Source organism: Procambarus clarkii, chromosome 79, assembly GCF_040958095.1.
Source record: "Procambarus clarkii isolate CNS0578487 chromosome 79, FALCON_Pclarkii_2.0, whole genome shotgun sequence".
Taxonomy (NCBI): Eukaryota; Metazoa; Arthropoda; class Malacostraca; order Decapoda; family Cambaridae; genus Procambarus; species Procambarus clarkii.
Genome location: NC_091228.1, coordinates 17,213,951 through 17,227,881, shown reverse-complemented (window position 1 = coordinate 17,227,881; position 13,931 = coordinate 17,213,951). Strand labels below are relative to the sequence as shown.

Sequence of the window (13,931 nt, the reverse complement as noted above, 5' to 3'; positions counted from 1 at the left end):
TTAGTGAATTATTTTGTGTGACATTGTGTTGGAATTGAGCTGTTTTTACTATACAGTTCATTTCGTAAGTATAAGTATAGATGCCACACCTGTGACAGGTAAAACTATACTTTTCTTGAAAAACAGCGCCATCTGTTGCATGTAAGAGCAACACACATATTATACTAGATATGTTACAATTCCATTTAAATGTTTCTGATTGCATTGATAAATTTAATTTTCATAGATTTTGATTTATTTTCATTTTGATTTAGTTATTTTGTGTGAAATGCGTTGGAATTGAACTGAGTTGTTTACCAGACCATTCATTTTACGAGAATAGTTTATTTATATATTTTTTCATATTTTCATTTCATTTTTTTCTATTTTTTTTATATTTCTTATATTTCAGTGATGGGAACATCAGGTCACTTGATGTACCCAATTTTCTGATGGGAACATTAGACCATTTGGGAAGGCATCGGATGAGGGAGTGGGGAATTGTGGGGATGACGAGGGGACGGAAGAGAGATAATAATGGGGAGGACGAGGGGACAAGTGAGTGGGTAATGGTGGGAAAGGACGATGGAACAGGGGACTTTGGGATGGTGGGGACGAAGGGATGGGGGAATGGAGAATGGTGGGGAGGACAAAGGGACAGGGGGAGTGGGGCATGGTGGGAAAGAAGAGGGGATGGTGGAGTAGGGAATGGTGGGGAGGACGACGGTGGAGTGGGGAATTGTTGGGAGGCCGAGGAGACAGGTGAGGGGTGAATGGTGAGGAAGGACTAGGAGACAGGGAAGGTAGCCGGGTACTGCTAGTTAATTAATAATTAAAATAAATTAAATTCCACGAGTCGGAATTCCTCACAAGAGCCGTCAACTTGACCTGGAGTACATCCACCAAGGTAATGTCAACCAAAGTTCACAGAAAATTCCAACCCTGCCGAAGTGGTCCTCTTCAAGGAATGGATGGAGACCACCATCCTAAATCAAACCTGTACCTTGCACAAGCAGAGATACCATACGGGGTCACGGCAGCGGCCCCTGACCACCTCTTCCACACATGAGCTGGCAACTGGGAGAGCCACAATAGGTGATAACCATCCACTCTAGCGACCAGCAGACGAATCCTAAGATAGTAATCAGTCAACTGACTGGACTGAGTCCTGCACAATTTTTAGTGAAAATCTGTTAGTGAACGAAAAAAAACAGAATCTCTATTTAAAAAAAATATATAATAAATTAGATTATATCAATTTAATGCCAGGTCTTTATAAATTAGATGTAAATTAGACTATAAATTATGTAAATAATGGTACAATCATAGATGGCCTTTTTGCCACAACAATGAATGAAACTGCAGTTTTCCTGATCCCATTATTTAAATGCCACTTCTATTGTTTGTTTTTGCTTCTGTAACGTCCGAAAGTTATGTTTTTGTTTGTTAGTTCACTCCCGTGAGAGGGGGTAACATCAGCCCACACTCTCTTACACCCGTGTGAGGGTAACATCAGCCCACACTCTCTTACACCCGTGTGAGGGTAACATCAGCCCACACTCTCTTACACCCGTGTGAGGGTAACATCAGCCCACACTCTCTTACACCCGTGTGAGGGTAACATCAGCCCACACTCTCTTACACCCGTGTGAGGGTAACATCAGCCAACACTCTCTTACTCCTGTGTGAGGGTAACATCAGCCCACACTCTCTTACACCCGTGTGAGGGTAACATCAGCCCACACTCTCTTACACCCGTGTGGGGGTAACATCAGCCCACACTCTCTTACACCCGTGTGGGGGTAACATCAGCCCACACTCTCTTACTCCTGTGTGGGGGTAACATCAGCCCACACTCTCTTACACCCGTGTGAGGGTAACATCAGCCCACACTCTCTTACACCCGTGTGGGGGTAACATCAGCCCACACTCTCTTACACCCGTGTGAGGGTAACATCAGCCCACACTCTCTTACACCCGTGTGAGGGTAACATCAGCCCACACTCTCTTACTCCTGTGTGAGGGTAACATCAGCCCACACTCTCTTACACCCGTGTGAGGGTAACATCAGCCCACACTCTCTTACACCCGTGTGGGGGTAACATCAGCCCACACTCTCTTACACCCGTGTGGGGGTAACATCCGCCTCACTCTCTTACTCCTGTGTGGGGGTAACATCAGCCCACACTCTCTTACACCCGTGTGGGGGTAACATCAGCCCACACTCTCTTACACCCGTGTGAGGTTAACATCAGCCCACACTCTCTTACTCCCGTGTGAGGTTAACATCAGCCCACACTCTCTTACTCCCGTGTGGGGGTAACATCAGCCCACACTCTCTTACACCCGTGTGAGGTTAACATCAGCCCACACTCTCTTACTCCCGTGTGGGGGTAACATCAGCCCACACTCTCTTACGCCCGTGTGAGGTTAACATCAGCCCACACTCTCTTATACCCGTGTGAGGGTAACATCAGCCCACACTCTCTTTCACCCGTGTGAGGGTAACATCAGCCCACACTCTCTTACACCCGTGTGGGAGTAACATCAGCCCACACTCTCTTACACCCGTGTGGGGGTAACATCAGCCCACACTCTCTTACTCCTGTGTGGGGGTAACATCAGCCCACACTCTCTTACACCCGTGTGGGGGTAACATCAGCCCACACTCCCTTACTCCTGTGTGAGGGTAACATCAGCCCACACTCTCTTACACCCGTGTGAGGTTAACATCAGCCCACACTCTCTTACTCCCGTGTGGGGGTAACATCAGCCCACACTCTCTTACACCCGTGTGAGGTTAACATCAGCCCACACTCTCTTACACCCGTGTGAGGGTAACATCAGCCCACACTCTCTTACTCCTGTGTGGGGGTAACATCAGCCCACACTCTCTTACTCCCGTGTGGGGGTAACATCAGCCCACACTCTCTTACACCCGTGTGAGGGTAACATCAGCCCACACTCTCTTACTCCCGTGTGAGGTTAACATCAGCCCACACTCTCTTACTCCAGTGTGGGAGTAACATCAGCCCACACTCTCTTACACCCGTGTGGGGGTAACATCAGCCCACACTCTCTTACTCCCGTGTGAGGGTAACATCAGCCCACACTCTCTTACTCCCGTGTGAGGGTAACATCAGCCCACACTCTCTTACTCCTGTGTGAGGGTAACATCAGCCCACACTCTCTTACTCCAGTGTGGGAGTAACATCAGCCCACACTCTCTTACTCTCATGTTGGGGTAACATCATCCCACACTCTCTTACTCCTGTGTGAGGGTAACATCAGCCCACACTCTCTTACTCCTGTGTGAGGGTAACATCAGCCCATACTCTCTTACTCCTGTGTGAGGGTAACATCAGCCCACACTCTCTTACACCCGTGTGGGGGTAACATCAGCCCACACTCTCTTACACCCGTGTGAGGGTAACATCAGCCCACACTCTCTTACACCCGTGTGGGGGTAACATCAGCCCACACTCTCTTACACCCGTGTGAGGGTAACATCAGCCCACACTCTCTTACACCCGTGTGAGGGTAACATCAGCCCACACTCTCTTACACCCGTGTGGGGGTAACATCAGCCCACACTCTCTTACTCCTGTGTGAGGGTAACATCAGCCCACACTCTCTTACACCAGTGTGAGGGTAACATCAGCCCACACTCTCTTACACCCGTGTGGGGGTAACATCAGCCCACACTCTCTTACACCCGTGAGGGAGTAACATCAGCCCACACTCTCTTACACCCGTGTGGGGATAACATCAGCCCACACTCTCTTACTCCTGTGTGAGGGGTAACATCAGCCCACACTCTCTTACACCCGTGTGAGGGTAACATCAGCCCATACACTCTTACTCCCGTGTGAGGGTAACATCAGCCCATACTCTATTACTCCTGTGTGGGGGTAACATCAGCCCACACTCTCTTACTCCAGTGTGGGAGTAACATCAGCCCACACTCTCTTACTCTCATGTGGGGGTAACATCAGCCCACACTCTCTTACTCCTGTGTGGGGGTAACATCAGCCCACACTCTCTTACTCCAGTGTGGGAGTAACATCAGCCCACACTCACTTACTCCTGTGTGGGGGTAACATCAGCCCACACTCTCTTACTCCAGTGTGGGAGTAACATCAGCTAACACTCACTTACTCCTGTGTGGGGGTAACATCAGCCCACACTCTCTTACTCCAGTGTGGGAGTAACATCAGCCCACACTCTCTTACTCTCATGTGGGGGGTAACATCAGCCCACACTCTCTTACTCCAGTGTGGGAGTAACATCAGCCCACACTCTCTTACTCTCATGTGGGGGGTAACATCAGCCCACACTCTCTTACTCCTGTGTGGGGGTAACATCAGCCCACACTCTCTTACTCCAGTGTGGGGGTAACATCAGCCCACACTCTCTTACTCCTGTGTGAGGGTAACATCAGCCCACACTTTCTTACTCCAGTGTGGGAGTAACATCAGCCCACACTCACTTACTCCCGTGTGGGGGTAACATCAGCCCACACTCTCTTACTCCAGTGTGAGGGTAACATCAGCCCACACTCTCTTACTCCCGTGTGAGGGTAACATCAGCCCACACTCTCTTACTCCAGTGTGGGAGTAACATCAGCCCACACTCTCTTACTCTCATGTTGGGAGTAACATCAGCCCACACTCTCTTACTCCTGTGTGGGGGTAACATCAGCCCACACTCTCTTACTCCAGTGTGGGGGTAACATCAGCCCACACTCACTTACTCCAGTGTGGGGCTAACATCAGCCCACACTCTCTTACTCCAGTGTTGGGGGTAACATCAGCCCACACTCTCTTACTCCAGTGTGGAGGTAACATCAGCCCACACTCACTTACTCCAGTGTGGAGGTAACATCAGCCCACACTCTCTTACTCCTGTGTGGGGGTAACATTAGCCCCCACTCACTTACTCCAGTGTGGGAGTAACATCAGCCCACACTCTCTTACTCCAGTGTGGAGGTAACATCAGCCCACACTCACTTACTCCAGTGTGGAGGTAACATCAGCCCACACTCTCTTACTCCTGTGTGGGGGTAACATCAGCCCACACTCACTTACTCCAGTGTGGAGGTAACATCAGCCCACACTCTCTTACTCCTGTGTGAGGGTAACATCAGCCCACACTCTCTTACTCCAGTGTGGGAGTAACATCAGCCCACACTCACTTACTCCCGTGTGGGGGTAACATCAGCCCACACTCTCTTACTCCAGTGTGAGGGTAACATCAGCCCACACTCTCTTACTCTCGTGTGGGGGTAACATCAGCCCACACTCTCTTACTCCCGTGTGAGGGTAACATCAGCCCACACTCTCTTACTCCAGTGTGGGAGTAACATCAGCCCACACTCTCTTACTCTCATGTTGGGAGTAACATCAGCCCACACTCTCTTACTCCTGTGTGGGGGTAACATCAGCCCACACTCTCTTACTCCAGTGTGGGGGTAACATCAGCCCACACTCACTTACTCCAGTGTGGGGCTAACATCAGCCCACACTCTCTTACTCCAGTGTTGGGGGTAACATCAGCCCACACTCTCTTACTCCAGTGTGGAGGTAACATCAGCCCACACTCACTTACTCCAGTGTGGAGGTAACATCAGCCCACACTCTCTTACTCCTGTGTGGGGGTAACATTAGCCCACACTCACTTACTCCAGTGTGGGAGTAACATCAGCCCACACTCTCTTACTCCAGTGTGGAGGTAACATCAGCCCACACTCACTTACTCCAGTGTGGAGGTAACATCAGCCCACACTCTCTTACTCCTGTGTGGGGGTAACATCAGCCCACACTCACTTACTCCAGTGTGGAGGTAACATCAGCCCACACTCACTTACTCCAGTGTGGAGGTAACATCAGCCCACACTCACTTAATCCAGTGTGGAGGTAACATCAGCCCACACTCACTTACTCCTGTGTGGAGGTAACATCAGCCCACACTCACTTACTCCTGTGTGGAGGTAACATCAGCCCACACTCTCTTACACCCGTGTGGGAGTAACATCAGCCCACACTCTCTTACACCCGTGTGGGAGTAACATCAGCCCACACTCACTTACTCCTGTGTGGAGGTAACATCAGCCCACACTCTCTTACTCCTGTGTGGAGGTAACATCAGCCCACACTCACTTACTCCTGTGTGGGGGTAACATCAGCCCATACTCTCTTACTCCAGTGTGGGGGTAACATCAGCCCACACTCTCTTACTCGCGTGTGGGGGTAACATCAGCCCACACTCTCTTACTCCTGTGTGGGGGTAACATCAGCCCACACTCTCTTACTCCAGTGTGGGAGTAACATCAGCCCACACTCTCTTACTCCTGTGTGGGGGTAACATCATCCCACACTCCCTTACACCCGTGTGAGGGTAACATCAGCCCACACTCTCTTACTCCTGTGTGGGGGTAACATCAGCCCACACTCTCTTACTCCAGTGTGGGAGTAACATCAGCCCACACTCTCTTACTCCCGTGTGAGGGTAACATCAGCCCACACTCTCTTACTCCAGTGTGGGAGTAACATCAGCCCACACTCTCTTACTCTCATGTGGGGGTAACATCAGCCCACACTCTCTTACTCCTGTGTGAGGGTAACATCAGCCCACACTCTCTTACTCCCGTGTGAGGGTAACATCAGCCCACACTCTCTTACTCCAGTGTGGGAGTAACATCAGCCCACACTCTCTTACTCTCATGTGGGGGTAACATCAGCCCACACTCTCTTACTCCTGTGTGAGGGTAACATCAGCCCACACTCTCTTACACCAGTGTGGGGGTAACATCAGCCCACACTCTCTTACTCCAGTGTGGGGGTAACATCAGCCCACACTCTCTTACTCTCATGTGGGGGTAACATCAGCCCATACTCTCTTACTCCAGTGTGGGGGTAACATCAGCCCACACTCTATTACTCCAGTGTGGGGGTAACATCAGCCCACACTCTCTTACTCCTGTGTGGGAGTAACATCAGCCCACACTCTCTTACTCCAGTGTGGGAGTAACATCAGCCCACACTCTCTTACTCTCATGTGGGGGTAACATCAGCCCACACTCTCTTACTCCTGTGTGGGAGTAACATCAGCCCACACTCTCTTACTCCTGTGTGGGAGTAACATCAGCCCACACTCTCTTACTCCTGTGTGGGAGTAACATCAGCCCACACTCTCTTACTCCTGTGTGGGGGTAACATCAGCCCACACTCTCTTACTCCAGTGTGGGAGTAACATCAGCCCACACTCACTTACTCCTGTGTGGGGGTAACATCAGCCCACACTCTCTTACTCCAGTGTGGGAGTAACATCAGCTAACACTCACTTACTCCTGTGTGGGGGTAACATCAGCCCACACTCTCTTACTCCAGTGTGGGAGTAACATCAGCCCACACTCTCTTACTCTCATGTGGGGGGTAACATCAGCCCACACTCTCTTACTCCAGTGTGGGAGTAACATCAGCCCACACTCTCTTACTCTCATGTGGGGGGTAACATCAGCCCACACTCTCTTACTCCTGTGTGGGGGTAACATCAGCCCACACTCTCTTACTCCAGTGTGGGGGTAACATCAGCCCACACTCTCTTACTCCTGTGTGAGGGTAACATCAGCCCACACTCTCTTACTCCAGTGTGGGAGTAACATCAGCCCACACTCACTTACTCCCGTGTGGGGGTAACATCAGCCCACACTCTCTTACTCCAGTGTGAGGGTAACATCAGCCCACACTCTCTTACTCTCGTGTGGGGGTAACATCAGCCCACACTCTCTTACTCCCGTGTGAGGGTAACATCAGCCCACACTCTCTTACTCCAGTGTGGGAGTAACATCAGCCCACACTCTCTTACTCTCATGTTGGGAGTAACATCAGCCCACACTCTCTTACTCCTGTGTGGGGGTAACATCAGCCCACACTCTCTTACTCCAGTGTGGGGGTAACATCAGCCCACACTCACTTACTCCAGTGTGGGGCTAACATCAGCCCACACTCTCTTACTCCAGTGTTGGGGGTAACATCAGCCCACACTCTCTTACTCCAGTGTGGAGGTAACATCAGCCCACACTCACTTACTCCAGTGTGGAGGTAACATCAGCCCACACTCTCTTACTCCTGTGTGGGGGTAACATTAGCCCACACTCACTTACTCCAGTGTGGGAGTAACATCAGCCCACACTCTCTTACTCCAGTGTGGAGGTAACATCAGCCCACACTCACTTACTCCAGTGTGGAGGTAACATCAGCCCACACTCTCTTACTCCTGTGTGGGGGTAACATCAGCCCACACTCACTTACTCCAGTGTGGAGGTAACATCAGCCCACACTCTCTTACTCCTGTGTGAGGGTAACATCAGCCCACACTCTCTTACTCCAGTGTGGGAGTAACATCAGCCCACACTCACTTACTCCCGTGTGGGGGTAACATCAGCCCACACTCTCTTACTCCAGTGTGAGGGTAACATCAGCCCACACTCTCTTACTCTCGTGTGGGGGTAACATCAGCCCACACTCTCTTACTCCCGTGTGAGGGTAACATCAGCCCACACTCTCTTACTCCAGTGTGGGAGTAACATCAGCCCACACTCTCTTACTCTCATGTTGGGAGTAACATCAGCCCACACTCTCTTACTCCTGTGTGGGGGTAACATCAGCCCACACTCTCTTACTCCAGTGTGGGGGTAACATCAGCCCACACTCACTTACTCCAGTGTGGAGGTAACATCAGCCCACACTCTCTTACTCCAGTGTGGAGGTAACATCAGCCCACACTCACTTACTCCAGTGTGGAGGTAACATCAGCCCACACTCTCTTACTCCTGTGTGGGGGTAACATTAGCCCACACTCACTTACTCCAGTGTGGGAGTAACATCAGCCCACACTCTCTTACTCCAGTGTGGAGGTAACATCAGCCCACACTCACTTACTCCAGTGTGGAGGTAACATCAGCCCACACTCTCTTACTCCTGTGTGGGGGTAACATCAGCCCACACTCACTTACTCCAGTGTGGAGGTAACATCAGCCCACACTCACTTACTCCAGTGTGGAGGTAACATCAGCCCACACTCACTTAATCCAGTGTGGAGGTAACATCAGCCCACACTCACTTACTCCTGTGTGGAGGTAACATCAGCCCACACTCACTTACTCCTGTGTGGAGGTAACATCAGCCCACACTCTCTTACACCCGTGTGGGAGTAACATCAGCCCACACTCTCTTACACCCGTGTGGGAGTAACATCAGCCCACACTCACTTACTCCTGTGTGGAGGTAACATCAGCCCACACTCTCTTACTCCTGTGTGGAGGTAACATCAGCCCACACTCACTTACTCCTGTGTGGAGGTAACATCAGCCCACACTCTCTTACACCCGTGTGGGAGTAACATCAGCCCACACTCTCTTACACCCGTGTGGGAGTAACATCAGCCCACACTCACTTACTCCTGTGTGGAGGTAACATCAGCCCACACTCTCTTACTCCTGTGTGGAGGTAACATCAGCCCACACTCACTTACTCCTGTGTGGGGGTAACATCAGCCCATACTCTCTTACTCCAGTGTGGGGGTAACATCAGCCCACACTCTCTTACTCGCGTGTGGGGGTAACATCAGCCCACACTCTCTTACTCCTGTGTGGGGGTAACATCAGCCCACACTCTCTTACTCCAGTGTGGGAGTAACATCAGCCCACACTCTCTTACTCCTGTGTGGGGGTAACATCATCCCACACTCCCTTACACCCGTGTGAGGGTAACATCAGCCCACACTCTCTTACTCCTGTGTGGGGGTAACATCAGCCCACACTCTCTTACTCCAGTGTGGGAGTAACATCAGCCCACACTCTCTTACTCCCGTGTGAGGGTAACATCAGCCCACACTCTCTTACTCCAGTGTGGGAGTAACATCAGCCCACACTCTCTTACTCTCATGTGGGGGTAACATCAGCCCACACTCTCTTACTCCTGTGTGAGGGTAACATCAGCGCACACTCTCTTACTCCCGTGTGAGGGTAACATCAGCCCACACTCTCTTACTCCAGTGTGGGAGTAACATCAGCCCACACTCTCTTACTCTCATGTGGGGGTAACATCAGCCCACACTCTCTTACTCCTGTGTGAGGGTAACATCAGCCCACACTCTCTTACACCAGTGTGGGGGTAACATCAGCCCACACTCTCTTACTCCAGTGTGGGGGTAACATCAGCCCACACTCTCTTACTCTCATGTGGGGGTAACATCAGCCCATACTCTCTTACTCCAGTGTGGGGGTAACATCAGCCCACACTCTATTACTCCAGTGTGGGGGTAACATCAGCCCACACTCTCTTACTCCTGTGTGGGAGTAACATCAGCCCACACTCTCTTACTCCAGTGTGGGAGTAACATCAGCCCACACTCTCTTACTCTCATGTGGGGGTAACATCAGCCCACACTCTCTTACTCCTGTGTGGGAGTAACATCAGCCCACACTCTCTTACTCCTGTGTGGGAGTAACATCAGCCCACACTCTCTTACTCCTGTGTGGGAGTAACATCAGCCCACACTCTCTTACTCTCGTGTGGAGGTAACATCAGCCCACACTCTCTTACTCCTGTGTGGGAGTAACATCAGCCCACACTCTCTTACTCCAGTGTGGGGGTAACATCAGCCCACACTCTCTTACTCCAGTGTGGGAGTAACATCAGCCCACACTCTCTTACTCCAGTGTGGGAGTAACATCAGCCCACACTCTCTTACTCCTGTGTGGAGGTAATAAAAGCCCCTTGCCTAACCACTTGGGCTGGACGGCAGAGCAACGGTCTCGCTTCATGCAGGTCAGGTTTGATCCCCGACCGTCCAGGTGGTAGGGCACCATTCCTTTCATCCGTCCCATCCTAATCCTTATCCTGACCCCCATTCCTTTCATCCGTCCCATCCTAATCCTTATCCTGACCCCTTCCAAATGCAATACAGTCGTAATGACCTTGCCTTTTCCCCTAATAATGCCCTTCTCTTCTTATGTTATTTGTTGTATTCAATGTTTAACACAACACAGAAGGTACACCCTACATGGAGAGGACAGGTACATCCTAGATGGAGAGAACAGGTACACCCTAGATGGAGAGGACAGGTACACTATAGATGGAGAGTACAGGTACACCCAAGATGGTGAGGACAGGTACACCCTAGATGGAGAGGATAGGTACACCCTAGATAGTGAGGACAGGTACACCCTAGAAGGAGAGGACACGTACACCCTAGATGGAGAGGACAGGTACACCCTAGATGGAGAGGACAGGTACACCCTAGTTGGAGAGGACAGGTACACCCTAGATGGAGAGGACAGGTACACCCTAGATGGAGAGGACAGGTACACCCTAGTTGGAGAGGACAGGTACACCCTAGATGGAGAGGACAGGTACACCCTAGATGGAGAGGATAGGTACACCCTAGATGGTGAGGACAGGTACACCCTAGATGGAGAGGTCAAGTACACCCTAGATATAGAGGACAAGTACACCCTAAATGGAGAAAACAGGTACACCCTAGATGGTCATAACAGGAACACCCTAGATTGAGTGGGACAGGTACTCCCTAGATGGTGAGGCCAGGTACACCCTAGATGGAGAGGACAGGTACACCCTAGATGGAGAGGAGAGGTGCACCATAGATGGAGAGAATAGTTACACCTTAGATGGAGAGGACAGGTACACCCTAGATAGAGAGGACAGGTACACCCTAGATAGAGAGGACAGGTACACCCTAGATAGAGAGGACAGGTACACCCTAGATGGAGACGACAGGTACACCCTAGATAGAGAGGACAGGTACACCCTAGATAGAGAGGACAGGTACACCCTAGAAGGAGAGGACAGGTACACCCTAGAAGGAGAGGACAGATACACCATAGATGGAGAGCGTAGTTACACCGTAGATGGAGAGGACAGGTACACCCTAGATAGAGAGGACAGGTACACCCTAGAAGGAGAGGACAGGTACACCCTAGAAGGAGAGGACAGATACACCATAGATGGAGAGCGTAGTTACACCGTAGATGGAGAGGACAGGTGCACCCTAGAAGGAGAGGACAGATACACCGTAGATGGAGAGCGTAGTTACACCGTAGATGGAGAGGACAGGTGCACCCTAGAAGGAGAGGACAGGTACGCCTTAGATGGGGAGGACAGGTACACCCTAGATGACGAGGAGAGGTTCACCCAAGATAGAGAGGACAGGTACACCCTAGAAGGAGAGGACAGATACACCATAGATGGAGAGGACAGATACGCCGTAGATGGGGAGGACAGGTACACCTTAGGTGCCATATTACACGATTTTTAAATGTTGTTTAATGGCAACCAAACTTTTTTTACTAGTTGTGTATAAGATTGACTGCAACTGTTCTGTGTTTCAGTTTCGTACCCTAAATTGAAAGGGAGTTATTGTTATCTAGTTTTTTTCCAATGAATTTTACACATTTTCAACAATTTCACAAACCACAAGTTTCAAATTAAATCATTTCTATGATGACACTCATTTAATACATTAGCATATAATACAGGATTTGTATGGTAACGATTATCCAAAATATGCTTAGTTTTATTAATAAAAGTAGTCAAAGTTCCCCAAAAATGGAGAGGGGACACCACCCTAGATGGAGAGGACAGGTGCACCCTAGATGGAGAGGACAGGTACACCCTAGTTGGAGAGGACAGGTACACCCTAGACGGGGAGGACAGGTAAACCCCCAGATGGAGAGGACACGTACACCCTAGATGGTGGGGAGAGGTAAAACCTAAATGGAGAGGACAGGTACACCCTAGACGGAGAGGACAGGTATACCTTAGATGGAGAAGACAGGTACACCCTAGAAAGGGGACTACAGTTTACACCCTAGTTGGAGAGGACAGGTACACCCCAGATTGAGAGCACACTTACACCCCAGATGGTGAGAAAATGTACCCCAATAGATGGAGACAACAGGTACACCCGAGATGGAGAGGACAGGTACACCCTAGATGGAGAGGACAGATATACCCTAGATGGAGAGGACAGGTACACCCTAGATGGAGAGGACAGGTACACCCTAGATGGAGAGGACAGATATACCCAAGATGGAGAGGACAGGTGCACCCTAGATGGAGAGGAGAGGAACACCCTAGATGGAGAGAACAGGTACACCCTAGATTGTGAGGATAGGTACTCCCTAGATGGTGTGGAGAGGTACACCCTAGACGGTGAGGAGATGTACAACCTAGATGGTGTGGAGAGGTACACCCTAGATGGTGATGAGAGGTTCCCCGTAGATGGAGAGGAACGAAACACACGTGATGGAGAAAAGAGGTATATGCTAGAAGCAGCGGTATATGATAGAAGTAGAAGTATATACTAGAAGTAGCGGTATATGCTAGAAACAGCGGTATATGCTAGAAGTAGCGGTATGTGCTAGAAGTAGCGGTATATGCTAGAAGTAACGGTATATGCTAGAAGTAGAGGTATTTGCTAGAAGTAGAGGTATATGCTAGAAGTAGAAGTATATGCTTGAAGTAGAGGTATATGCTAGAAGTAGAGGTATATGCTAGAAGTAGAGGTATATGCTAGAAGTAGAATTATATGATAGAAGCAGAGGTATATGCTAGAAGTAGAAGTATATGTTTGAAGTAGAGGTATATGCTAGAAGTAGAAGTATATACTAGAAGTAGAGGTATATGCTAGAAGTAGAAGTATATGCTAGAAGTAGCGGTATATGCTAGAAGTAGCGGTATATGCTAGAAGTAGAGGTATATGCTCGAAGTAGCGGTATATGCTAGAAGTAGAAGTATATGCCAGAAGTAGAGGTATATGCTAGAAGTAGAAATATATGCTTGAAGTAGAGGTGTATGCTAGAAGTAGAAGTATATGCTAGAAGTAGAAGTATATGCTTGAAGTAGAGGGATATGCTAGAAGTAGAAGTT

General features: G+C 49.8%; 1 protein-coding gene across 1 annotated transcript; it reads left to right on the top strand.

Annotated features, from left to right (window-relative positions):
- The first annotated feature begins 10,955 nt into the window (after positions 1–10,955).
- LOC123764602 (S-antigen protein-like) lies at positions 10,956–12,318 on the top strand. Its single transcript, XM_045752593.2, has 2 exons — positions 10,956–11,515; positions 11,565–12,318. The coding sequence occupies exons 1-2, from the start codon at positions 10,956–10,958 to the stop codon at positions 12,316–12,318; spliced, it is 1,314 nt and encodes a 437-aa protein (XP_045608549.2).
- The last annotated feature ends 1,613 nt before the right edge of the window (positions 12,319–13,931 follow it).

What these genes read in the sequence shown, in the direction of transcription:
- LOC123764602 (XM_045752593.2), top strand. Translation starts at nt 10,956, where the DNA reads ATGACCTTGCCTTTTCCCCTAATAATGCCCTTCTCTTCTTATGTTATT. An exon ending in ACCCTAAATGGAGAAAACAG is followed by an intron (nt 11,516 to 11,564) that starts GTACACCCTAGA and finishes TGAGTGGGACAG; the next exon opens with GTACTCCCTAGATGGTGAGG.